Raw genomic sequence first — 27,264 nt, forward strand, 5'->3', positions numbered from 1 at the left:
CAAAAAGCCCCAAAACTAAGGACCTGAGCACAGCTTTGTAAATCTTCCAGTAATGTCATAATTTTAAAGTTACAAGCCTTCAGATAATCAGGGCTAGAAGTAAGTAAGCAGCCACTGATCTTCATACAAATACTAGTGTGTCAAACTTTCAGCTCAAAACAGGCATCTTTATCACCTCTCCCTTCCCCCTCCCCTTTAAAAAAAGAATCACTTAACTGGCTAATATTAATTCCTAGATGGGTAACTTGGCAACCAAAAGCCTCCTAGAATTGTATGCTAGACACCAGAGTAAAGAGAATACTCTAGCATGTCGCTCTTAAGACAGAGACATGCTACCTTTTTTGCCCGAGGGCCACATCTCAGTATGGAAATTGTACAGAGGGGGCAAGGGCTCTGGATGAAGGTGCAGCGTTTTTGAGGTTGGGCCAGAAATGAAGACCTGAAGGTACTCCAGGCTAGGACTAAGGTGTCTGGAGGGCAGGAAGTGGCTCTCAGCTGGGGAAGGGGACTGAGGCATGAGGAGGAGGGAGTAAGGGCTCTGGCTGAGGAGGCAGACATGGGTGGGGCTGTGGATCAGGATGTGGTACAGGAGGGTATACCAGACAAGGATCAAAGGGTTTGAAAGGTGGGATAGGTAATCAAGACTCAGGCAGGGTTTGAGATGCAGAGGGGGGCTCATGGACAAAAGATCTGGGTGGCACTTACCTCCTAGCCAATGGGAGCTGCAGAGCCGGTGCTTGGGGCAGGGGCAATATATGGAGCCCCGACTGCCCCTGCTTTTGGAAACTGTGCCGAGTGGGGCAAAACACCAGACCCTGATCCCTAGCTGGAGTACTGGAAAGGGGAACACTTCTGACCAGGATTCCTGGTAATTTTTTTATCCATGGGTGAAATAAATTATGTTATGTGCACCAATGCATACAGCGATGTGCACCCCAATGCAAACATATGCTGCTGGCTGTGGGTGCTGTGTGTGCTCTGCTGATCAGCTGCGTGGTGCATGAATCTCTCCCAGACAGCTGCACAAGCGCTTAGCTTACAAAGGAACACTGCCCCTGACTGCTTCCGGGCAGGAGCTGGAGGGTTAGAGTGAAAGGTCTAAAGGGCCAGACGCTGACCACCCATCTTAAGATACAATAGATTAACATCAAAATATTACTGTGATAAATGTTCTGAGCAGTCAACACAGAGCAGTGTGATGAATTTACAAAGCCTGAATCTGCTGTTGCTCTCCTGGCTCCTGACTGTATCATGACATAAGAACGGCCATACTGGGTCAGACCAAAGGTCCATCTAGCCCAGTAACCTGTCTGCCGACAGTAGCCAATGCCTGGTGCCCCAGAGGAGGTGAACCGAAGATAATGATCGAGCGATTTCTCTCCTGCCATCCATCTCCCGCCTTCGACAAAAGGCTAGTCACCATACCTTACCCCTTGCTAATAGCCATCTATGGACCTAACCTCCAAATATTTATCGAGCTCTTTTTTAAACTCTGTTAGAGTCCTGGCCTTCACAGCATCCTCTGGTAAGGAGTTCCACAGGTTGATTGTACGCTGTGTGGAGAAAAACTTTCTTTTATTAGTTTTGAACCTGCTACCCATTAATTTCATTTGGTGACCTCTAGTTCTTATATTATGGGAACAAGTAAATAACTTTTCTGTATTCACTTTCTCCACACCATTCATGATTTTATATACCTCTATCATATCGCCCCTCAGTCTCCTCTTTTCTAGACTGAAAAGTTCCAGTCCCTCTAGCCTCTCCTCACATGGGACCTGTTCCAAATCCTTAATCATTTTAGTTGCCCTTTTCCGAACCTTTTCTAACGCCAATATATCTTTTTTGAGGTGAGGAGACCACATCTGCACGCAGTACTCAAGATGTGGGCATACCATAGTTTTATACAGGGGAAGTAAGATATTCTGTCTTATTTTCTATCCCTTTAAGTATTCCTAACATCCTATTTGCTTTACTGACTGCTGCTGCACACTGCAGGTGTGCCAAAAAGGAAAGATCAATGAGAAAAGGGAGGATAGCCAAACACCTGGAGAAACATGCCCATGCAGCTGTTCTTGTGGCTGTTCACAGTCACTGAATAGGCATACAAAGTTGCATTCCCATAGTTAGGCCTATCTCAGTTTAAGAATAAAAGGACTTGTACAGATTGTAAAGAAACAAGTTACAGCATACCTAATGTCACAACATCAATTTCTCTCCAACAACGAAAAGTGACCTGCTGCAACGTTCCCAAAGTGTCTACTGCTTAGCCAAGGGGCACCATGCTTTACAGAAATTTGACAGATGAGTTGTGTTGTCAAGCATGTGAATTTTGGCTGTCCTGTGAAAATCTGCCTAAATTTGTGCAAGTTATTAGCCACTTGGCAGCCAGGAACCCCAGAAATAGTTTGCACACAGCATGCAGGGGCTAAGCAGTACTTTCACTGCAGTTCTCTCTCCTGGAAAGGATGGCCTGCTGTGACACCAGGCATAGGAAGAGAGACTTTCTCCTGTGGTCTCAATGTTCCTCTGTTGGCATCCAAAGCAGTGAGCCAGAGGAACTAGCTTGACTAAAACACAGAGGACTGAGCAGCTAGTACTGCTACATGGAGCTCAGTGTAAGGAAGATGACAGACTCAGACAAGGATAAACCAGAGGACAACAGATGATGGAAATCTAATACTGCTATCAGTTAGTCCCAGTATTAAGAAGCAGAAACTTGTGCTGTGGATATAAAGTTCCCAACACTGCTGATGAACCATTTGGAAGTCGGCATGGTTCCACAGGATGAAATTTCTGTTTTTTCAGGATTTTTCTTTAAAAAAAAAAAAAAAAAATCACATACAAAGCCACATTTAAAAGCACATTAAAGCCAAATACTCAAAAATTAGGAAATGAAAGAACTGACATTGCCTATAAAACCTTGATTTGCCTCCCTTATGCATATACATTATGATACTGTGTTTAATTTAATGACAATTATTGTAGCCACAGGACAACCCTTTGCACCTTTAGTGCACAGAATGAACCAGGATCAGGGAATGAATATGTTACACAGAGAAGGAAACTCTGGTTGTCAACTGGGGATATGCAGAGGTTTTCCAGGACTTCTAACTCATTTAGATAACTTGCCTTACTTTACACCAGGCTACAAAAAGCGCACTAGCAAAGCCAGTACAAACTAAAATTTTATACAATTACTTTTACACACTGAAATGTAAGTACAATATTTATATTTCTATCAAGTTATTATATATGTTAAAAGACAGCAACTTTTTCAGTAATACTGTGTTGTGACACTTCCATACTTTTATGTCTGATTTTGTCAGCAAATTTTTAAAATGAGGTGAAACGGGTTATACGCAGCAAAACTGAATTCAAAAAGGGGTACAGTGATCTGGAAAGGTTGAGAGCCACTGGTCCATAAGACCCTCTTCTTCATGTATTGTAGCACTTGGAAAATGTGCAGTAAGTGAGGAAGGGAACTGCAAGAAGAGAAAGGATCCTTATCTGGCTAAGGCATATGAATGCAGCCCTGGAGAACTGGATTCTATTCCTGCCTTTGCCACAGAATTCCTGTGTGATGCTGGACAAGTCACTTAAACCAAAACTTTTCAGAAATGACGATGAACTTTGAGGGCCCAACTTGCATTTTGCCTGATTTCCAGAAGTGCTGAGCAGTCACAGCTGCAACTGAGGCCAATAAAAGTTCTGCTCTAAACTAATAACAATGAAATAAAAGGTTATGTAGTCTGAGAAAAATCAAGCCATGTCCACCTTAAATTGGGAATCTAAAATTACTGGGTGCTTTTCACCTTAATCCCTGTCTCACTTTCTCACCTCTAAAATGGAAATATTACCCCAGCCATATAAGAGTTTCGTGAAGACCAATTAGTTAATGTTTGTGAAGATCTCCGATACTAAAACCCAAGGAGAAAACTAATAATAATAATAATAATAATATATTCAGAGCAGGATTTGAATGTTGTACAGTAATTAAAGCTTAGAACCACACATGCAACAATGATGATAAAACATGATATTGGATAGCTGTTCACTCAGTAAGCACCATCCTTCATGTGTACTGGACAAGGCAGGAGTCCCATGGAAAAAACAGTATGTGATCATATAATTCTAAACTGTAACATTATGCAGACGCATAAGAAGGCTGAATTAGATGTTGCCTGTGCAATATCTAATTATAAATTACATAACAAGGCGCAGTAACAATGTGAAGGTTGCAAACAAGCTCTTGGAAGTTAGGAAATGTCAGGATTAAGTTTCTATATGAAAACAACATTCTTTTAATGGAGTTTTTTGTATGTTTCACACATATAATATATATGCACACAACATATAAACACACAAATTCATGTTCTAGCTGTATAAAACATACACTTCTACACAATTCCACACAATCACTAGAGCAGGTATGTATGAGAGTATAATTTATGTTTAACAAAAAACATAGGATGCACACATATTGAACTGTAAAATCCAAACCTAGTTCTCCAAAAGTGAGTGGCTATTATCAGATTCAATGATCAACAATACCAGTACAGTACAGTATCAACATCACAAAGTCTATTTCTGAATATATCTGTCTTTTGCTACAGGTGGCAATTTAATTAGATTTTATAATATCTACCTTAAAGCTTGCAATAAATATTCTTCACTTCATGTTATCTGCAATAGTTCAATACTTATGTTGGAGGTACTTGTGTTAACTGATAATTTATTAATAAGATTACCACTACCATTGAGAACTCCTGGTGACCTCTTAATTGCAGTTGCTGTGAGTCTACAAAGCAAAGCACCGCAATTTTAATGTTGAGCCTATGTACCACATTTAGCTATCACTATGCTCAGTTATATGGCAAAAGTGACAAAGTTCCTTAGAGATGAGATTTTCATTGCCTTTAAACCTGGCTTTTATCCTACAAAAATAAACACATTCTACAATTATTCCATTCTCTTTCACTGGGGGGGGGGGGGGGACCAAAAGTTTCTCTCTACTTTGTATTCTGAATGCTGAAATCTGAATTGCTCTGGGTATAGTTTCCTACATACTTGACACGGGTGTGTGGATAATCTAATTTGACTTTGCTTATCTGCAAGTAAAAATTTCTTTTAGTGGTCTTAGAAGAAGTATCCCCTAGAGTTGTCTACTAGAAAATGCAAACCCAAGGCCACATTTTGTCTGCTTATTCCAGGATTCATTTTAGTCTCAATATGTAACTGGCATTGTATGTGGATCTAAAGTGTCCACAGTAAAGAAAAAACTCACCATTCTAACTACTTCAGGGTAAGTCTGCTCTGTCAAACAGCCTCTGCTTATTGTAATGTAGTCCACCAGTTCATTAAGAGTGGAGCGCTTGTATTCTTTCATTTTAAGGTCTGATAGTGTGTCCATGAAGTCAAAAATTACACAGCACTGCTGAAGTTTCTTTAGGAACAGTTCAGGCTGCTCTGAAGATGGAACGTCTATGAAACAAGAAAGGAAATCTTTGTGAGTCTGGCATCTTTTCATATGAAACAGGAATTCTTTTTGAAGAGCAATTTCACAAGAAAGCAGTGTTCCATACAGTTTTATAAAACAGCGCTCAACCTAACAAAGCCTTTGTAGGAAATGTCATATTATTATTTAGTCGTTGAGATCCTGGCTACCATGTAACACTCTATTTAATCTTTTGTTTTTAAAAGTAAGATTTACAAGACGTCTGAAACTTAGAGGAGAGTACAAACATAACTAAATGAGATCTAATTCTGTAAGATGTTAAGAAACTGAGTAACACCGATTTCACTGGAATCAGAGGATACTCACACCTCACAGGATCAAAGCCACACTAATATAAAGAAGTAGAAAAATTGCAAAAACTTGATACTTCTATATGTTCAATCTATATATTTCAAAAATTGCTGTACCATACAGCAACGCCATATGACTTCTATTAAAACTATGTTTGTTCAAACAAGGTCACAGTCCTATTAAATTTTTATTTCCATACTGACACTTTCTGTAATTAAATCAATTGTAATTTTGCAGTAGCCAACCAAGCTTTTCTGTTATAAAATCCTGTCAAAGCAGCAGAATAGCTATCCTTTATATATCCTTATATGTTAACTGAACAGGCACCTTCTCACAAATTAGTAAAATATCCTTGGCTGATAAAGTATATACATTTGCTGCTTTTCTCTGTTTTGCCAGTCTTACTGGATCAGTCACTTAGCAAAACTACATGAAACAACAATGGACTCAGTGGTACTATCATAAAATATGCTCAAACACTTGACACACCAGAAGGTTATTACCATATTAAATACATTTCCAAAGAATATGCAGAAATTTTACTTTATATGATTTTTATGTACACCAGGCATTTATGATTATTTTAAACAAAAGTACGCAAAGGATCTTTGATGTTAATTAAGCAAAAAAAGATGCCAACTGAGGAAGGCTACCTTCTTGCCTCTCACCCCTCTTTATAAGAAACTGCAGCTTAACTCCAGAGGTTTAGACAGAACAAAGGTCTTCAAAGAAATGTTACAAATAAAATATGCAAGTTTATTCTATTCATGTTTCAGCTAGAAAAAGCATAACATTCCATAAATTTGTCATGTATATTGTTTTAATCTGCAAAAGACCACACCTTCTTCTCTTAATACAAGTCATACACTCTTTACATAGTCCACTTTTCTTAAACACGAGATGCATAAATCTAAAGGAGGACCAGAATTTGGCCTACTGGCATGTACTGTTTTGTTTTTTAATCTTTAAACTATAGTGTTGATTGATCAGGTTAAAGGATACTCGGAAAGCACAGGAAATTGGACAAGTGTAGTTTATTTTAGAGTAAAACACGTTAATCCAAGATTTAAATTAAAATTATATATACACCTATGCCTAATTCAAGTTTAAAAAACTTGAGAATTTTACAAAAGTAAACGTTTTCAGAATAAAAATTAATCTTAACGATTCCTCAAAATTTTAAAGGCTCAAATTCATTTTATTTTAAATCTATGATACAATTGTAGTCATGTAAAGTGTTGATTAAAAGATGCTTTGTAATCCACTGTGCATTCATTATTTTCCACCAATATAATCTTAAAAATCAGTGAAGATATTGGATTGCTGTAGAAACAAAGAATACATCATCATAGCCATATGGCTGACATTCTGTACTAAAATATGTAAATTTTTGACATTGCAAAGCTCAATGCCCTCTGCAATTTCTTCTTGTATGTGTAGCACTTCTGGAGCAATTACAGATTCCATCAGCCTACATGATACAGAGAATAACCCTTGTTGTGGCCAAGCTGAGTTACAGATAGGTGGTTTTGTTCCAGATCACAGATTTTGCTAGGCATTTAGTGAGTCACCTCCACAACAGCCATGTCTGAGTCAGAGAAGAAGATGCCAGATAGGTGTCAGTATTGTTCTAATGATACTGCAATTTATATTGTGTTCTAATTCCATACAACACATTCCCAGAGGCTCTGTATAGATGGTGAACAGAAGAGGTGATAGACTGAAGTCTTGCAAATCTCCAGAAATAAAAGCCTTTGAGATGGAGCAGCCAATCACTGCCACATTCTGAAAACTATCAAAGTACAGTAAACCCTTGAGATAAAAAAGGGTTCCATTCTTTCAACCCCAGCATAACTCGAATTTTTGCACAAGTTGGGCGGGGGAAGGAACCAGGCTGCCGCTTGGTTCCCAGCTCCCCTCTGATTGCAGCTGACCAGCCCACCAGGGCTAATCAGTTTCCTGGCTGCTTCTCCCTGCCTTCCTCCAGTGGTGCTGCTCACGGAAAGCAGGGGGAAGCCTTTTAGCTTGGTTAGCTGCCCGCATCTGTGAGCAGCTAGGCATGTTAAAAGCCCCTTCCCCCTGTCTTCCCCCAGCCATGTGGCTGTGAGCCTGACAGTTGTGCAGCTGGAGGAAAGCAGGGGGAACGCTTTTAGCTTGCTTAGTGTGTTGACAGATTCTGGAACCCAGTCTTCTCTGAGATAGGCATGAACAATCTCTTCCGAAACATAAGCTACATTTTGAACGGGTTATTTGTTGTCCATTGTAATCAGGTGTATGTCAGTTTTATTTCTACAGCATATATGAAATACTTAGTTCTAACCTGTAATCTTTTTCAAAACTTCTTATAATTCGCTATGTTTCTTTGCAACTTACATATTGCATCAGTAAAATCTATGACATTATGTGCATACATATATGCATTTTTATACAAACGGTGTATTTTTAGTGGATGAGAAGGTAGAGGTATGGATCTGTATTATTACCATAGGTGCTGAATCCATCTCTGGAGCATCCATGGGAAAAAAAGTTAGTGGGTGCTTAGCCTCCACTGGTAATCAAACTACGTCCAGAGCCCCCTGCATAACAGTGGCTCCTCTGATCAACCCCTCCCCGTGCCTCCTGCACACCATACAACACCTTTTTCATAGTGTGGTGGAGGGTTGGGAGAAGTGGGGATGGCATGCGCTTGAGGGAAGGGACAGGGATGGAGTAGGGTCAAAACCGGGAGTCAGAGCAAGGCCTCAGGCCAGGATCAGGGGCAAGAAGAGGCAGACAGGGTTGGGGGCTTGGAAGAGTGTTGGGGGGGAGAGGGGAAGTCAAGCACCCTCTGGATGGAAGGGAAGACTGCGCTTATATTAGACACACAGTGGCTGTGTCTACACGTGCCCCAAACTTCGAAATGGCCACGCAAATGGCCATTTCGAAGTTTACTAATGAAGCGCTGAAATGCATATTCAGCGCTTCATTAGCATGCGGGCGGCAGCGGCGCTTTGAAATTGATGCGGATTGCCACCGCGCGGCATGTCCAGACGGGGCTCCTTTTCGAAAGGACCCCCCCTACTTCGAAGTCCCCTTATTCCCATGAGCTGACGGGAATAAGGGGACTTCGAAGTAGGCGGGGTCCGTTCGAAAAGGAGCCCCGTCTGGACGAAACACGCGGCGGCAAGGAGCGTCAATTTTGAAGCGCCGCTGCCACCCGCATGCTAATGAAGCGCTGAATATGCATTTCAGCGCTTCATTAGTAAACTTCGAAATGGCCATTTGCGTGGCCATTTCGAAGTTTGGGGCACGTGTAGACACGGCCAGTATGTGTCAAAGGAAAATTAACTCAAAAAATGGTTCCTAGCCAAAAACCTAACAGCACAGCTCAACCTGGAACACATTACATAGCTTATGTCAACTTGCTACAGCTACGATAGTACAATCTTAACTACAATCCAAAATTTAAAAAGCACTACAATAATTGTTAATCTCAAAGTTCTCATAATAGAAATCTTGGGGAGAAAATAGGAGTTTATTTTCAGAAGCAGAAACTACAAAGAATTCTGGATGATTCCGTGTACCACACACTATACCAGAAAACACATTAAAACTAAGTTACAGACTGTTTGTAATCAGTACACAAATTATGAAAACTTTTCTTGGTTTAGTTTTCTTTAAGAAGCAAATAATCATTTAAGCAATCAATTATAACAGCGATCAATTCCTGGGAAGAATCTGAATGTACTACAGTTTTGGAAATGCTACTGGCAGTTCTGTTGGGAAGGGAGGATGAGCATAACAAAGAACTTTAGGAAGCAAGACGCACTCAGCACGAGAGGATATAGGTCAGCAGAAATCAACAAATCAATCATCCATGTTCAAGTTATTTTGTGTTGCTGTCATCAACTGCTTTAATTCAGTTTTCCATCATGCAAGTTCAGTTCTTTAAAAAACTGCCATCTATGAACAGAAGTCCAAAGATGCTGCTATATAATCTTTCTAGTCTCTTGAAGCCAAGGGATGAGCTGGAGAAGAAATTATGAAAGATTTTCACAGCAAAACAGCATAGGGCAATAAAACTGTCGGCTTCCTTGCTGATAATATTACAGCCAGCACACACACTGTAAATGCACCTCCAAATACAATTTAGTATTACTGTCATAGTCTACCAAACTGAAATGATCACAGATTAATTGTTTACGCAAAAAAAATAAGGTAAAACTACGTACAGATTTCTAGTTATGAATCAGAAATTAATATTTACTTGGGATATGCTGACATGCATAACTACATACCTTAGAAAATCACTACTAATATTACAACGGTAGCAGATTTCTTAACATACACAGCAATAATTATCTCATAATAAAAACAAAGACAGATTAGACCCAATAGATTCTACTTTATGTTACGCATTGTACCACGGAATTAAAAGCTGAAAAATGGTCATGTAAAGCTGAAAAAGTCAAAGAAAACATGAAAACTAAGAACAAAAATCACTTCGTCTACAGTCAAGTTTCAATTTCCAGCAAGAAAAAAAATTAAACTTGCATAATTAATTAATAAGATACCAAACGAGGAAAATTTATGTCTGAAGTCCCATTGTTTCCAAGGAATTTTGCAATGCAAAGTCCCGTTGTTCGCAGGAAATTTTGCAATGTTTTCGTTTTTTTTAAAGTAGCAAAAGCAAGTTTTTACAGCACAAAATTTAGTTATCCTGAATATTTTACAAGTTTATTTGTTAGCAGTTATAAAGATTAGGATACTCACGAAGGTCAGATGTTTGCTCTCACGGGCTACTGTGAAACACTATAAATACAAAAAGTGAGGGATGCATGACATTTAAGACATACCAGAAAATATAGAATTCTTTTAGAAGGAAGGTGGTTGCGAGAATCCTCACTTTCAAATCTTTAAAGAAAATGACCTTTGAGTGATGAAAAGCTTGACAGTTTCCCCTTTAAGGCATTTAAAAACACACACTAAAGAACATCATATCAGATTTCCAGATGAATTTAACTCTCTAACATTTATGAATAATCAGTAGCCTGTAACAAAAATTACTATGAGTCAGACAGTTATAACCAAATCAAAATAGACCATTATAGTGGAAACACCTGGGCAACTTGATCTGTATTAGCACTCCTGAAATAATAACCCCAAAATACTTTAAAATATTTCAGTCATACTACCTTTTAGTTGCTTTTCTCAAACTAAATAATCCCAACACCAATCTGCACAACCCTTTCTATTTATTTGTTACTCTATATTGCTGTACATTTGAGTGTCTTTCTTCAAAGAAGCTAAATCTTTCCCATTGTACTATTATTGGTTTATATACTGTAGAACATGGTTTCCCAAAACAGGGGGCATGGGGGTGTGTGAAGAAATTCCAGGGTGGACATGAGGTGACCCAACTCACTCCAACCAGAAGAAAGAGCAGGCCTTTGCTTCTGGCTCTCAGCCCCTGCGCCATTTTACCTGGGCGACCTGGTGCAGCTGATACAAAGAGCAGACAGCCAGCAAAGCCCCACATGGAGCCAGCTGCCTTCTGCAAAGATGAGTGACTGTGGGTTGGCAGGGAGGTGGGGAACAGGGTGAGGACAGGGTTAAATGAGAGGCTGGGGATGCCTGGCTCAGGTGAGGGGGATGGGGGTAAGAACGGCAGGGCTGATGGTACCTGGCTCTGTGGGATGGGAGGGGCTCAGGCGGGCAGCTCACGAGGCTCGGCCGGCTAGCTTGTGGAACTCGTGGTGCTCGGGCAGCTGACCCTGGCATCACAGGGTTCAGGCAGCTTGGGCTGGCAGCTGGGCCTGGCAGTGCAGGGCTCGGGCAACTGGTCCCAGCAGTGCAGGGCTTGGGCAGCTCAGGCTGGCAGGCAGGTGGCTAGCCCTAGCAACATGGGGCTCAGCCTGCTCGCGATGGCAGGTGGGCAGCTGGCCCTGGCAGTATGGGGCTTGGGTGGGTGGCTCGGGCAGTTGGCCCGCAGCTGGGGCGGGCAGGTGGCCGGTCCCAACAGGGTGAGGCTCAGGCAGCCGGCAGGTGGCTGGGCCCAGCGGTGTGGGGCTCAGGCAGGCAGCTTTAGCAGCACAGGTCTCAGGTGGGCAGGCGACTGTCGCGATCAGACCTGGTGGCCTGTGGGGGGCCAAGAAATACTACATGTCCTTGTTTTTAGTTTTAAATAACATTTTAATATCAAGTTTTTGGGTTTATTTTACATCATTAATTGAGTATTTTGTTAAAAGGGGGGTTGGATGATGGTAAAGAAGAGGCCAGGGGGTGTGAGGGTTTCTCAAAAAATCAAAAGGAGGGGATGTGATGCCAAGAGGTTTGAGAACCACTGCTGTAGAACATCTACTTTGTATTTTAGAAATATGATGCTCTTGATACAAAACATAAGTTTTATAAACAAATTAGAAGTATTTTCCTAAGGGTTAGGTAGAAAAATGAGTTTGTGCACTAGCTGTTCATGTTTAGAAAGCTTGCTTCAAATCCTCAAGATCACAAATTAAAGCGAGTTAAGGTCACACTCATCATCATTTTACAAATTACAAAACCATCACACAATTGGGACCGATTAGCCATTTCTACTCAATAGGTGCCTGGACACAGAACAAACAGAAGGGTTTCATATTAGCAACGAAATATTTCAAACGTATGCAATAAAAATGTAAAATGTACACATATACCATGCTTGCCCCAAAATCAATACTATCAGACTATTTGTTTTCATTAGTACTAAATTCAGCATCACAATGTTTTAAAAGGAAGTTATTATTTTCCACTACATTCATTACTTGGATTTATTAGCTTGTGCATAAACAATAAACATCACCTATACTTTGGAAATTTTATGTGATACATTATTAAACTTGAAAAAATACAAACAAATTGAATGCAAAATAGATCCTATAGCAAAGAGGAAAATGAGTAATTAAAAATAAATGTTTTCACCTGCATTAGCTGTCAGATCTTACTTAAGCCTTCCAAACACAAGAGAACACTGCACTCACTTACCTTCCCCAGAACGTGAAACCATTTCAGCATCAGATTATATGGAATAAACTTTGTATTTTACTCTTATTAGACAACTCAGATCTAGACAACCCCTTTATTGCTGTATCTACTTAAAATCGTAGGTCCTACATAAATTGTGTATTTTTTGGAATAAAGTATCTCTCACTAAATCCTTATTTTCTTGGGATAAATGCATCAAACTACTTTAGAATGCTGATTATTCTCTGCCATGTTGTGTTTTTCACATTGGTGCTGTTAATGCAAGTATTAAGGTACATGATTACACATTTCCAAACAAATAAAATGTTAATTTATTATATTTAGACTACTGTAAATGAAAAAATAAAGCAAAATGCAGAAACATTACATTTATAGCTAAATAATCAAGTGCGATCCTATTCCGAAGTAATTCTAAAAATGGCATTGCACATATGTTTGCAGCTCAGTGATGTCCAGATTAAACATGTTCGGTTTACACTTGAAAAGGTATTTTGCTCTCAGCCCTGCAAACTTCAAGGGATCTGAAAGCCAATTTCAGTTCCTTCTTGTGCATCACCAGTTTGTACGTATTCTGAATGCCAAAATATCCCATCACTTACATACCTCTGCATCACAATTTTTGCCAGACAATTTGCCCTGACATAACTAACTGGTCCAGTAGCTGGATTTACAAAACAATTCCATTGTTGACACACAATGAAGTACTATAGATTCTATGCTGTCTTGCAGCATTGTACCAAATAAAGAAGGCAGATCTATTACGTAAAAAGGTACGTTTACACAGACAATTTTCAAAGTAGAACCGACTCAAAAAGTGTTAGGATATACATATATTTTGTCCCTCTTACACACACCCTGAGAAGTAATCTGCCTGATTACTTTCATTTAATTTTCATAGCTAATTGACAATATTATGAATGCATTATGAAATCAGTAAGTGCTCATCTAGAATAAGCTGCTTTTTCAAAGTTGTTGCCCAACTCTTGTTCTCTATTTTTAAACATTATGCAAGCAGGACATGTACTGAGAGCCAAAAATGGAGGGTTAACCTGCACCTACATTACTCATGTATACACATAGATTAGGGAGTTCATTCAGACCACTTTTCACTTGTACATCTCGAAGAACCATCATTACTTTACAAGATAAGCAACTTCCCTCTTGTTCAAGTAGCATTCCTATGGATGCCCCAGCGTAGGTGGCTCCTGTGAGCAGTGCTTCCCCGCGCAGCCCACTGAAGACTGGGGCTTTACAGTTGAATCTGTTCCAGATGAGGAAACTGTGGAGTCCCCCAGAACATCAGAGTGTTCTGGAAAGATGTGTGAGTATGCCAAGGTAGCTGCTCTGCAGATTCTGATACAGGGATATCCTCGGAGAAGGCAGCAGACAAGAAGATAGATCTTACAGAATGTGAGAGTATTGAAGAAGGTGTTTCACTGCAAATCTGGTGACAGAGTTTAATATAGTTCAAGACCCATTTGGAGAATTTTTGAGCTGAAATTGTTGTGCCTTTTTATCTGCAATGGAGAGTCTGGGAGATTCTCTTAAAAAGTCTTGTCCTCTCACTTTGTACATATAGAGCACTGTCAGGCCTTGAACAATCCAGAAGGGTTCGTAATGCAGTGCACAGTGGGGTGAAATCCTGCTGCTCTGACCAGACTGGAAATCTCTTCCATTTGCTGAGATAAGAGGCTCTTGTGGATAACTTTCTACTACTTAGCAGGACTTGTTCAACCTAGTTTAAGCATGAAAGCTTCAATGGATTCAGCTATGTAGGTTCAATGCTACAAGACAGAGGAATTTGAGGTTCGGGTGGCATAGGTGACTGGGGTATTGCGTAAGAAGGTCCAAGATAAGGGGAAGCATGACTGGAGTCTCCAGAGACAATTCCAGCAGGGAAGTGTACCAATGAGGCCATGAGAATGACTGTGGCTCATTTGCCCTGATCTTGACAGGGATGGCTGCTGTACTGCAAACGGGATGCCCATACAAACCATCTGAGGATCTGTCCACCACAGGAGTGAGTCCAGGATCTCCCTGGGTAGAGTTACTACTGTGTCGAGATTGTCTCTGTTTGGTGTGTAGACTGATGCCAGACAGAAATGGAGGGACCTAAACCTGAGCTGCCATACTGCAACATTGATGTGCAAGTTGCCATGCAGCCCAGCAACTTCAAGCAGTTCCTTACTGTTTTGGTGAGGAACTATCAGAGACTGGAAACGATATGCACAATGGTTTGAGAACATATCTCTGGGAGGAATGTCCTGCCATGGTCAGAGTCCAGAAGTGTTCCCACGAACACTATCCTCTGGACTGGCAACAGAGCGGACTCATCCTCATTTATGAGGAGATGAAAGTAATTGAAAGTAATTCTGACAAACATGATGCAGGCATTGACCTGAGCCTCGAACCGGCCATTGGTTAGACGGCCACTGAGGTAGGGAAACACTTGAATGCTGTGCCTGCATAGAAAGGCTGCAACTACCACCAGGCACTTTGTGGACATTCTAGGAGCGGCTGACAGACTGAATGGCAGGATTGTAAATTGGCACTATGATGTTCATGTGCATTCCAGTCAAGCATTCAAAGAACGATGTTCCTTTAATGCTCAGAACATAGTTCCGCCCCCAAAATTTTATTCTCTTCTTTTCACTCCTAAGCAATGGACTCAAGTGTTCAGTTATGGATGTGGATGTTATACCAAAAAAAAAAAAACAGTACTGTGGCTGCAAAGTCTTCAAAATGCTTTTCTCTGCCCACCAACATAATCTCAATATTGCTCAGGTTCAGCTTCAACCAGCTGTTCTTTCCTCATGGTTATCTTTCAAGCCCATTCTATACTATTGAAAGCTCTCACTGCAATAAAAATGCCTCTTATATAAAACCACTTGTAGCAAAGAGAATAACCTTCTTCATGCTAGCAAACCTAGTATCTCCATCAGTATATGTAACCAAAAAAAATTAATAATCGACTAATATTCCATTTTCCTCCTTGCAATTACTACTGAATTCTCCCACATTTACTAGTATTGTGATACCATATTATTTCTTAGACAATTTTTAAGTACTTTTTGTGCACTTATAAACAATGAAAAACATGTCCCCCAACTTTCATTTTGTTTATTTTGCAATATAAAAGATACGAGATATTAAAAGCATTATTCAAAGTATTTTCCAATAGATTGTTAAGTTTATCTGTTATGAAGTGTGTTAATCTGTGCTACCCTCTGCACTCCTCTACTGAGATATCTTGTGACTATCCCACAATTCCTTTAAAACCAGTAGGCATTTCTTCCAAATCTCAAATTACCAGTTTTAAAGCTATCTAAGCTATGCAATTTGAGTTACGTTAGGGATGTAATTTAAATCCTTTAAATCAACATAGCGCAGATCCACTTACCGCTGGGTTGACAGAAGAAACTCTCCAGTCAACTCCTCTTACTTATCTCATTCTCATGGAGTACTGGAGTCTAGAGGACTTATTTGTGGTTACTCCAGTGGATCTTCACTAGACTTGTTAAATCAACCCCTGATAGGGTCAATCCACCCTGTAGTGCACAAATGTGACTACCTGCTGTTCTTGGGGCCAGTGTGCAGTCATGTCCAGTCGATGATAATGATGACGATAAGAATAATCCAAATAGTTATGTATGTATTAAATTGGTTAAAATTCAAGATACTCAGCTCTACTGCTAACTTTTGCTTCCATCTACGCGTTTTTGATCTATACTGCTATTTGTCAAAAAGCACTTTTGAGTTCTGACAGAACTAGGGGCAGGCCACACCACAAGGGTGTCCAGATAATATACATCTCTTTTCACTATCCTCTTTCAGTTAAAAACTCCCTAAGAGTTACTACTGTGGGTAATTGTTTCATATGGGTTCTTACTTCTTATCTTTTTAGAACATACTAGATGAAGATGCAAATCCCTATTTAACCTGGCGTTGACTACCTTTGTACTTCTGTCCATAAAGGCTATGCATCTTACTTTGAAAATAAGCACATGCTATAATCGTTGCGTCTTGGCAGGGTAGACAAGTTCATTATGGCATGTTTCTGTTCCAAGTCAGTAACAGTATTACTGGGTCATGCTGCAATCTGACTTCAGTATTCTATAATATTTTAATAAAAGGCTGACCCTCTCTAGTCTGGCACACACTCATCCAGCAGCATCTATAATCTGGCATGGCTGTAGTTAGCCAGACCACTTATCATAGGCATAGCCAAATTTCCTGTGGTCCTATAAAGTTTGTTTATGGCCACCAGTCCTGGCTTTCAGTCTTCTGTGATGTTATTTAGCTGTAATTTACCCCTAAATGTCTTTTAAGAGCCCAGTAAGGAATGGAAGTGTTGGTAATGCTACTAGACACTACCGACATCCCATGGTCCAGCAAATTCTCTCGTTCAGTACCGGTCAGGTCCTAGTGGTGCTGGACTAGAGAGGTTCAACTTGCATGAAAATTCTAAATGTTCTATTACAATTTTTCCTGACTGTTTTATTTAAAAATTCTACTAAATATAATGACACAGCTACTTTATTACTGACAAACTGGAAATTAAAAGGATGTACATGCAGCAAATGCCAACCTACTATTATTATACAGCTACAGACATCATTCTTAGCAGCACAGTAGGGGTTTTGCATTACAAACCTAATACAACCTCAATTAATATTATTGTCAACTGTGTAGTAAGTAGGCTCAGGTATAAAACTTTACATAATCGCACCAGTGTCAATTATTCTGGTAACATTTCCATAAGCCTTTTGACAACTATGTCTATTATACAGGCACTAAAAATATATCCCAACAGCAGAGAGTTAAAGAAATCCCTACAACAATCAAGTTCCAGTTTCTCAGCCTCTTTCCTCACAGAGCCAATTTGGGACAACAGACCACTCCCCTCCACAGCACAGTCACAGAGTACCCCTACCCCAGACCTTCCCAGTGCTTCCCCATTCAGAGGCCAGCCAAAGGACACCCACTAACCTAAACATGCACATCCCCTACCCTTCCAAAGCACAGGGATCCAGAAGGAGAAACAGCCTGATACCAGGTCCCCGACTTGTGTGGAGTTTCTTATGTGCTGCCTCCTTTCTTCAAGGCATGCCAAGAACTGCAGAAGACCACAACCTGCCAGCCCACCTCCTCTCCCCAGCAGCGTCTTCTATGTGAGAGCTTGGCTCTGCCGGGTCCAGCAACCCCTAAGGAGCAGCCAACACCTCTGAAGCCCATTCTTCTGGAAGAAAAAGGAAATTCTGTGCAGAACATTAAATTTCTGCACACATTCTGTATTGCATAGTGGCACACAGTTCCTCCAAGAGTAAATTTCAAAAACCTAAACCAACAGGAGTCTATTAAAGAATACTTATTATTATTGATTAAAAATTTCCAGACATTGGGCGTCTGAGCCCAAAAGACAGTCTAACTGAATACCAAACAGACTTAGAGTTGGCCATTTTCATACATTACATACACACAGAGAAAAACAAATTATTTATCGAGCGATCAAACTCTATACTAAAACTGCCAACCCTTCCACTTCATCACAAATGAATCATTAACCAAGCAGCTCTCTTACTAAGGCCATGTCTACATGTGCCCCAAACTTCGAAATGGCCACGCAAATGGCCATTTCGAAGTTTACTAATGAAGCGCTGAAATGCATATTCAGCGCTTCATTAGCATGCGGGTGGCAGCGGCGCTTCAAAATTGACACGGCTTGCCGCCACGCGGCACGTCCAGACGGGGCTCCTTTTCGAAAGGACGCCGCCTACTTCGAAGTCCCCTTATTCCCATGAGCTCATGGGAATAAGGGGACTTCGAAGTAGGCGGCATCCTTTCGAAAAGGAGCCCCGTTTGGACACGCCGCGCGGCAGCAAGTCGCGTCAATTTTGAAGCACTGCAGCAGCCCGCATGCTAATGAAGCGCTGAATATGCATTTCAGCGCTTCATTAGTAAATTTCTAAATGGCCATTTGCGTGGCCATTTCGAAGTTTGGGGCATGTGTAGACGTAGCCTAAGAGAGTTAACCAGATATTATGCTATTTTGTTTGCAGGCCCCTGTCTTAGGGTATGTCTATACTGCAAACAATAAGAGGTGTGTTTTTAACTCAGGTTAACTAAACTGGGTTAAAATAATAGCAAACACAAGGCATCTCAGGTTTTAACATCAATTAATAGCTGGGGTTCAACTTCAGACTTCCCTACAGGTTTCATCTCCAGCATCTAAACTATTTTGCCTTCGCTATTTTGAGCAGAATTCACTAACTCAAGTTGCAAATAGATACATATATATGCATCGTAGACACAACCTTGGATTGAAATGCTGTCCCTACTGCAGTCACTGGGAGTGCCACCATTACTATCAACAGAAACAGGATTTTACCATTAGAGTCTAACTGGCAGTAAGCCAGCCACTCCTTAATCATGAAAAGGAGCCACCTGATCAGCAGTGCACTCTCCCAGAGAAATAAGTGAAGAAGAAACCCAGCTGGCAGGAAAATGTGCATTTCATTATATGTTTACACATGTTAAAGGGATACGTCTAAATGCATTGCTCAGTAAATGAGGATATCCAAATATACTGATGGGGGACTTATATAAATAACATTATATAACAATTAAAGAAATAGAGATGCTAAAAGAGACTTAATAAAAGCTCTTTGTACCTACAGTGCACGGGTCAAAGCAGCATTTATACCACAGCACGCTGTTATCTACAGTAAATCCAGAACTAAGTTCAATGTACAAACACGGGTAACGTGCATTCCTTGGCGCATCATGAAGCTCAGAAAACACCAGGTCCATGTAATCCAGTACCCACACCCTAATGTATGCATACTATTTACCCACTAGAAAAATGCATTTTCTACTTCAGCAGCAGACATTGAAAAAAAATGTTATGGAGGTCTCAACTGTAGATTTTAAATTTCTTTTTTTTAAAATAAAATATGTAACATTTAACTAATACAGTGTGAAACAATTAAAATATACAGTTGTGAAAATAAATGAGCAAAGTACTTTTAAAATTATATATTGTTACTTCCGTTGGACTGAAATTTTTTCTGGTGTGCAGATAGCAAACAAGGCACTAACTCACTGAATCTTACAGTCAAGCAAGACTACTGAATGGCTCCCATATGCTGGTGGCCTCAGTACAACTCATCCATTAGCACAGGTAGTAGTCTCATTGGTCAATGTGCGGACAGGGTGAGCAGGTCTGCCAAGAAGCAATGGGTTCTAAACTTACACTAACCCACTGCCTTAATATCCCATAACAATACCAAGAAAGAATGGTGGACACTATGCAAGTCTTTGGGCGGTGTAAATACTACTAAAGACAAGCTGCTGTAGTGTTTTCCCATGTCACCGAGCCTGATATGACGATAAATGGATTTCATCTCAACTTCCTTGTACCTGATTATCTGGGCTTCTGTAAGTGAGGTAACTTTCACTCTAACTACCACACTGCAAAATTCAGTAGATCCCAACAAGTTTGCTCAATATTAATGCAAATTAGTTGGGTTCTACTCTACAATACACCACAACAAATTTTCTTATCAATATTTTGAGTTTTTTCAAGTAATGGCATTTCAAGACAAAAGTTTTATATATTTATGACTGTAAAGGAATATATCAGTTAAATCAAAATATTAGATCATTGTAACTACAAAATAAACAATTCTTCACCCTTCTACCAACAGTTCCCTTACTAGAGACTACCTAGAGAAATACGTCCAGGACTACCTGCCAAAAATGTGAACTTACAAGGAGCCATCCTGGAAGAAGTATAAACAAACCTGTAAAAACGAAAGATTTGTGAAAAAAAACCACACACAGGCAAATTAAAGAGTTCTGTAAAAGCTGCCTTGGTTCAAACACACCTTTCTTACATACTTGATATGACTAAGTTGTCTTCATAATACCAGCAAAGTCCACAAAATTTATGAATAATTTCAGATGGCTCAGGAAGCCTCTTGGTTCTCAATCCTTCGTTACTGGAGACAAAAGCTGAAGAGTTGGAGTATTTCCTCCTATTAAAGAGATAACCCCGTTTCCCTCTTCAGGGTTAGGAAACACAGGTTTCCACCACAAGTGTGTGTGGGCATCAACTGGAAAAACAGATCACAACTAAGAAAGACTAGTTGGGTGAGTTTTATCGGATGAGAACAGCCACTGAAAAAGGTGTACAACAAATCAGAACTGTATAACTGAATAATCTAAATAAGCAATTTGAAAAATCGCTGTGAAGATTTCTTGCAGTATTAGAAGGAAAAATTCAAATATTATTCTGGATGACAAAACAATATTACATAATAATATAAAAATTGTAATAATTAGCATCTTATGAGAACATGACTAATTTTAATAATCAGAGTAAGATCACTTTCTACACATATGGGCCCAATCTATAAATTTCAAATATGCTAGAGATTAATAGCTCATACAAAAAAAGGAATATTTTCTTAGATACAAAGCACTTTTAGAGCATTATTTTGTATACATTTACCAACAAGACTTTTTTTAATCTCTCTCTTAAAAACAGTTCTAAGGCAGTCTCAAACTTTTTGAGACCACAGAACACCGAACAATAGTATTTTTAATGTGGAAAAGCTATGAAAATTTTCTTCTTCAAAAGAAGTCAGACCAAAAAAATTAAAAACCACCACCAAACAGCAACATATAGAGCAAAAACAAAATGAAGTAATTTCATCAAGTATCACAGCAATGAAGTAGTAACACTGTAATGGTTTTAGTAATAGAAAATATATACCATCAGTGTATTCTTCCAAACGCTCATGACACACCTGCGAGCTGTTCATGGAACATGAGTGTTCCGTGGCGCAATTTAGGAAACACTGTTCTAAGGATTTCTTAAAATTCAAGGCAGAGCCCTTTAAGAGAGTATCTACCCTGCATCCAGTTAAATAATGGAGGGATTAAAATTGTTCCCTGGAGAGAAAGAAGAAATCCGGCTTGTACCCCATAAAGAGACTGCATAAGCTGCCAAACCTGGAGGGAAGAGCCTTCAGCTGTGGATCATTAAGCAGCAGCCAGGATAAGAATGGGATTTATGTTGAAGAACATAGCATCTGCTAAGAAGCAGCTTCACTTTCTCACATACACTAGAAAGAATTTGGAATTAACTAGTCAAACTAAGGAGCCAAGTATTTTTGTTTTACACCTTTGCTGAACAGGGAATCCCTTTGTTTTTCTCTTTGTCCAAAAGGGAAAATACTGCTGTAATGCGACTACTAAATATGAGGCACTTTTATTGTCTCCACCCAAGACTGGATGGCACAGCTCCCTCCCATTTAGTCCCCTATCCCTAATCTATAACGCCGTTGGTCCTTCAACACCCCATTCCCCAGTACATATACATCTTAAGTTAGCATTTATGAATAACTTTAGACATAGTTCTTTATATAGTTCTGTGCAGCTGCAGCCACAAGAAAACAGGAATGAAAGACACTAAAATATTGCATCCTGATACTTCACAACACACACACACGTGTGGTCAATTTTTCTATTTTTGTTTCTCTTTTTGTTGTTTTGGGGCAAAGAGTGTGTTGTTGCTGTTATCTAGCCCAACAGACATGAAAATCAAGCCATTTTGCCAACATGGTGCAAATATTATGTAACATCAAGCACTGAATAGTTTACAAGGCATTTTAAAACGGTGAATAAAAAGCAAAAATTTGTCTTTTCTTAACCAAGCCTCTTACATGGCAGAGCTTTCCAGTTTCCCTATTCTGCCTCCCAACCTGAGCCCGTTCCTGGAAAAGTATAATCTCTTAATTTCTGCCATCAGTGTCGCTCCCCCATCTTCTTTATCATTACTCTAAGGCAACACTTGCCAAATTGTGCTCCATTCAACACTGGTGTTCAACATGATGTGAATGAGTGTTCGGTGAAAAATTTGTGAAGCTAGTTGTATTTTTCTTTAAAAATATGAAATTGTGTGTCTATTAAAAATGCTAAGGTATTTTAATAGTATTTAGAATGTAGGTACAGTATACTGATATTTATAACACATTCATGATAGTATAGTTATCATGCAACTCGTGACAAAACAATTAATAGTTGATTCAGATTGTTTTGGCACAAGTCACGTTCAGAGAAATCCCATGAGTCTGCACCTGACATGAGGATCCAAATCTCCACCACTCTTCCTAATATTAAGCAGATTTGTGATCAAAATATGGAAAAACACTCTTCCCATTTAAAAAGTTGTCAAAAGTTGCTTATTTTTAATTTTCCAGTAGTTTTCTGTAAAAATAAATTCATAAAAATACAAAATTCAATATTTTCTGTACCTAATTTGTTTTGCACTTCTTTTTCATAAAAATATTTTTAAGCTTAAGAAAGGACAGTCCTCTTTTTTTTTTTAACAATATTGTCCCTTCTATTTTTGTACAAAAGAACGATACTACCCATCCTTCTTTCAGCTGTTGTACAGATGTTTTGTTTTGGGTTTATGCTTAATTTTTTATTTTTATACTTAATTATAGGGTTGCTAACCATCCTCCTATCAGAAGGCCATTAGTTGTTCATTCAGATGATTCTCTCAGGTTTTTTTAATGTAAAATAACAAAACTCCTTTAAATCAACTTTTGAGAACTATGTGCAGCAATTTTTCAGTACAGCCCCTCCACCCCTCCCACATACAACCTGCATGTATGTGTTTTGTCAACATACTCTAAGCTTAAAAGTGTTCCATGACCAAATAAGTTTGGGAAACACTGCTGTAAGGCGTTCCTAGATAACTCTTCCCCTTCCCCTCCCCCTCCCCCGCCCCCTGCCCCCCCCCACACCCAATTTATTGTGGGGCAGCAGCACATTCCATCACAAGAAGTTTTGTTTTTCAGAGGGTTACCAACACAGAAGGCAAAGCAGAACACAATCACTCCACCCACCTGTAAACATGTGGGGTATGTGAGAAAAGTAATTTTGGAGTTTTAACATGCCAAAGAAATCAAACAATCACAGGGACTTTTATTTTTTAAAAGCAATGAGAAGTCCTGTGGCACCTTTAGACTAACAGATTTTTTTGAATCATAAGCTTTCGTGGGCAAAGACCCACTTCACCAGATATATTATTTTTTAAGATATCACAGAAAAGCTTCTTTTCCAGTGCTCTCCAAACCCTCCAAAACACTTAATGCTGGGCCGAGAGGTGGCATATGATATTTCAATTTAATTGGATTCAAATACCAAGCTTTTATTTATTATTATTATTGTTATTATTTAAACACACAGATGTTCCTTCACTGCAGGTGTCCATTTTATCTAAACAGTAAAAATTTCCATACAATGAAAATGCATTTAATACCTAGAATACCTTCCAGATTTCAAATTGTTTTCAATCCAGCTTTGGAAAACTAAGTTTTAAAGGCAGTGAAAGTCAATTCTCTCCTGTTTTTTCAATGAAAATTATGTTGAAATCCTAGAGATTACTCCATCTCTGATTGTTGGAGAAGGTAAGACTCCATAATTTAGAACTCAAAATATGTCCCAAAATTTCAACAAAAAAGTACTGACATAAAATATCTCAACAACATTTATTTTTCCTTCCTAGAACCAAACACTATTCATTTTAGGTCCAAATTTTGCCCATTGTAACATGCATCTCCCTCTGAAAATCCTGAAAACACAGCCCTTCCCTTTTAATGATGCTATACGTAAAGCAAAACAACAACTGGAGTCAGAATTAACAACAGAAAAAATGATTATTGTTATTATTTTAGTTGTTTGTTTTGATGACTGTCTTTAAAATGTTGGGTCCAATCTACCAATCAGGGAGAACTCACATCTGAATAAAATGTGTCTGAGCAAGGACCACAGACCAGTGCATTTATTTCCAAGGACAACAAAAACAATTACACTTGGCTCTAATCCAGGGATTCCCAACATGGGTCACAATGAGATTTGGCAAGGGTCACTGTCTGAGTGCCTCCGAGCCGCATATGGCTCTTAAAGTAGCCATATGCGGGTCTGCCACCACTCACTCTGGCTCCTAGTCCCTACCCTGCCTTGCCACGCTCATTTAATTGGTTTAATAGCTGGATCCTTCCTGCAGTCCATTAAACCAATTAAACTGAGTCATTTCAGCATGGCAGGGCAGGGAACTGCCTGTGCTGCTGGTGGAGGAAAGGAATAGGAGGGCTGGAGAAGCTGTGCGGAGGAGGTAGCAGCAGCCCAGCGAAGGAGCAGCAGCAGGTATCAGTGGCAGCATGAGGAACTCATGTGAGGTGGGGCGGGGGCTGAGAGGGGTTTAAGCCTGGGGCTGAGAGCTGGCCAGGACCCATGCCTCAGCTGTCTCTCAGCCACAGGGTGGCAGGGTCCCCCCACCCCTCCAGCTGGGGATCCCATGGCTGGTGCTGAAAGCTATGTCTCCGTGCCCCAGCTGGCTCCCAGCTGCAGGGTTTCTGGGGTCCCTGCTCCAGTTTTTGGATATCTTACAAGAGACAGGCAACTCTGGCTGGGGATCCCATAGGTGGGACTGCCTGTCCCATGTAAAGCAACGAAGGGTCCTGTGGCACCTTATAGACTAACAGAAAAGTTTAGAGCATGAGCTTTCGTGAGTTAACTCACTTCTTCAGATGCTGGTCTAACACTAACACGGCTACCCCTCTGATACTTGTCCCATGTAAGTTTCCCAAAAATTAGACAACCCTAGCTGAGAAGGATTTAAGCTGTGGGGCAGGGCTTCCAGGGAAGAGACTTCCCCACATTTTTGATTTGCCCTGGGTCACAAAGTCTTTCTGAGTTGTCAAAATGGGTTGGGAACCACTGCTCTAATCCTACATTGCTAACGAACCTACAACTCCCAAAGCAGCAGGAATTTCCAGTGTACTATAAAGGCAGGATGTAACCATTAAGTTTAATTGAAACAAGGAAGAAAAGTTATCAAAAATATAAAAAACAAAACAGCAATAATGTGTTAAATCAGAGTGGGCAATAATTTTGATGGGGAGGGCCACTTCAAGAGTTTGATAAGTGGTCAAGAATATTAATGGAGGAAAAGCAACGAAGGGTCCTGTGGCACCTTATAGACTAACAAAAATGTATGAGCATAAGCTTTTGTGAGCAAAGACCCACTCTGTCAGATGCAGGTAGTGGAAATTTGCAGAGGCAGGTATAAATAGGTAGGCCAAAGCAAGGCCTCGTTAACCTCGTTATCTCCAGCCTTGCTTTGGCCTACCTATTTATACCTGCCTCTGCAAATTTCCACTACCTGCATCTGACGAAGTGGGTCTTTGCTCACAAAAGCTTATGCTCACACATTTTTGTTAGTCTATAAGGTGCCACTGGATCCCTTGTTGCTTTTGCAGATCCAGACTAACACAGCTACCCCTCTGATGCTTAATGGAGGAAGTATGGGATCTGTGGATAGAAATTGGGTGCAGAAGAGAGCTTAGGGTAAGGGGTTGGAGAACAGGTGGAAGTGTGGGATTTGGGAGGGAGTTTGAAGGATGTACAGTACACCTCGACTTACTCGGAGGTTGTACTCTTGTGCAACCCCACATAAGTCAAATTTCACGTAACTCGGGGGCGCCAGGACACTGACCAGCTGCTGCAGTTTCCCCACTCCTGTCAGTGGTGGCAGCCAAGAGTCATCCTTCCACCCCGACAGGAGATAGAAAACCACTCCTGTCAGTGGCAGCAGCCTGAATCTCGCCACCCCCATCATGGGCAGCTACCAAGAATCAGGGTCTCAGCTGCCACCACTGACAGCATCAGGGAAACCTCTCCTGCCAGTGGTGGCAGCCCTGTCAGTTATCACACTGACAGGAGCCAGGAAACTGTCCAGCGCAGTAGTGCTGGTCAATTTTCCCACTCCTGTGAGTAGCAGGGAGGTGGTGCCTGGCTCCCAGGTGCTCCCAACTCACAGGAGCCAAGAAACTCAGTAGCACTTGTCAGTTTCCCAGCTCCTGAGTGGTGGTCAGCCTAGAGCCAGGTGCCAGATCACTGCCACTAAGAGGCGCATTAACCCAACATATGTACAACTCAAGTGCGCGTATCTCGGTGTTCTACTGCAAAGTACGGCAGCCTGGGGCAGGAGACCGGGAGAAAGAGGCTGCAGGGTCCTGGAGAGGAGTCTGACTTGGAGAAGGGATACAGAAGGGGTTGCAGGTTTGGTGGGGGGAGGGAAGAGGTTGTGACCTGTGGCAAGAATGCTGAGGGGCAAGGATTTGGTCTTTGATGGGGAATAGGGGATCGGGGGTGCAGGGACCAGAACAGGGTCTGGGTGCAGGAAGGGTGATAGAGGTTTTGGGTTCATAGAACCACAGAGCTGGAAGGGACTTCAAGAGATCACTGAGTCCAGCCCCCTGCCCCAAGCAGGATGAACCCAAACTAAGTCACCCCAGCCTTGACTATGTCAAGCCGGGACTTAAAAACCTCTAGGGGTGGAGATTCCACCACCTCTCCAGGCAACACATTCCAGTGACTCA

General features: G+C 40.5%; 1 protein-coding gene across 5 annotated transcripts in view; it reads right to left on the reverse strand.

The window, feature by feature from the left end:
• PPP2R5E (protein phosphatase 2 regulatory subunit B'epsilon) overlaps window positions 1–27,264 on the reverse strand; it is a 103,711-nt gene that overhangs the window by 41,606 nt on the left and 34,841 nt on the right. For all 5 annotated transcript variants that reach the window (XM_074996326.1, XM_074996329.1, XM_074996328.1 and 2 more), the window contains exon 3: window positions 5,285–5,481. In XM_074996326.1, coding sequence (XP_074852427.1) covers window positions 5,285–5,481 — 197 coding nt within the window. The remainder of the gene's footprint in view (window positions 1–5,284; window positions 5,482–27,264) is intronic.

This window comes from Carettochelys insculpta, chromosome 6 (assembly GCF_033958435.1).
Source record: "Carettochelys insculpta isolate YL-2023 chromosome 6, ASM3395843v1, whole genome shotgun sequence".
NCBI lineage: Eukaryota > Metazoa > Chordata > Testudines > Carettochelyidae > Carettochelys > Carettochelys insculpta.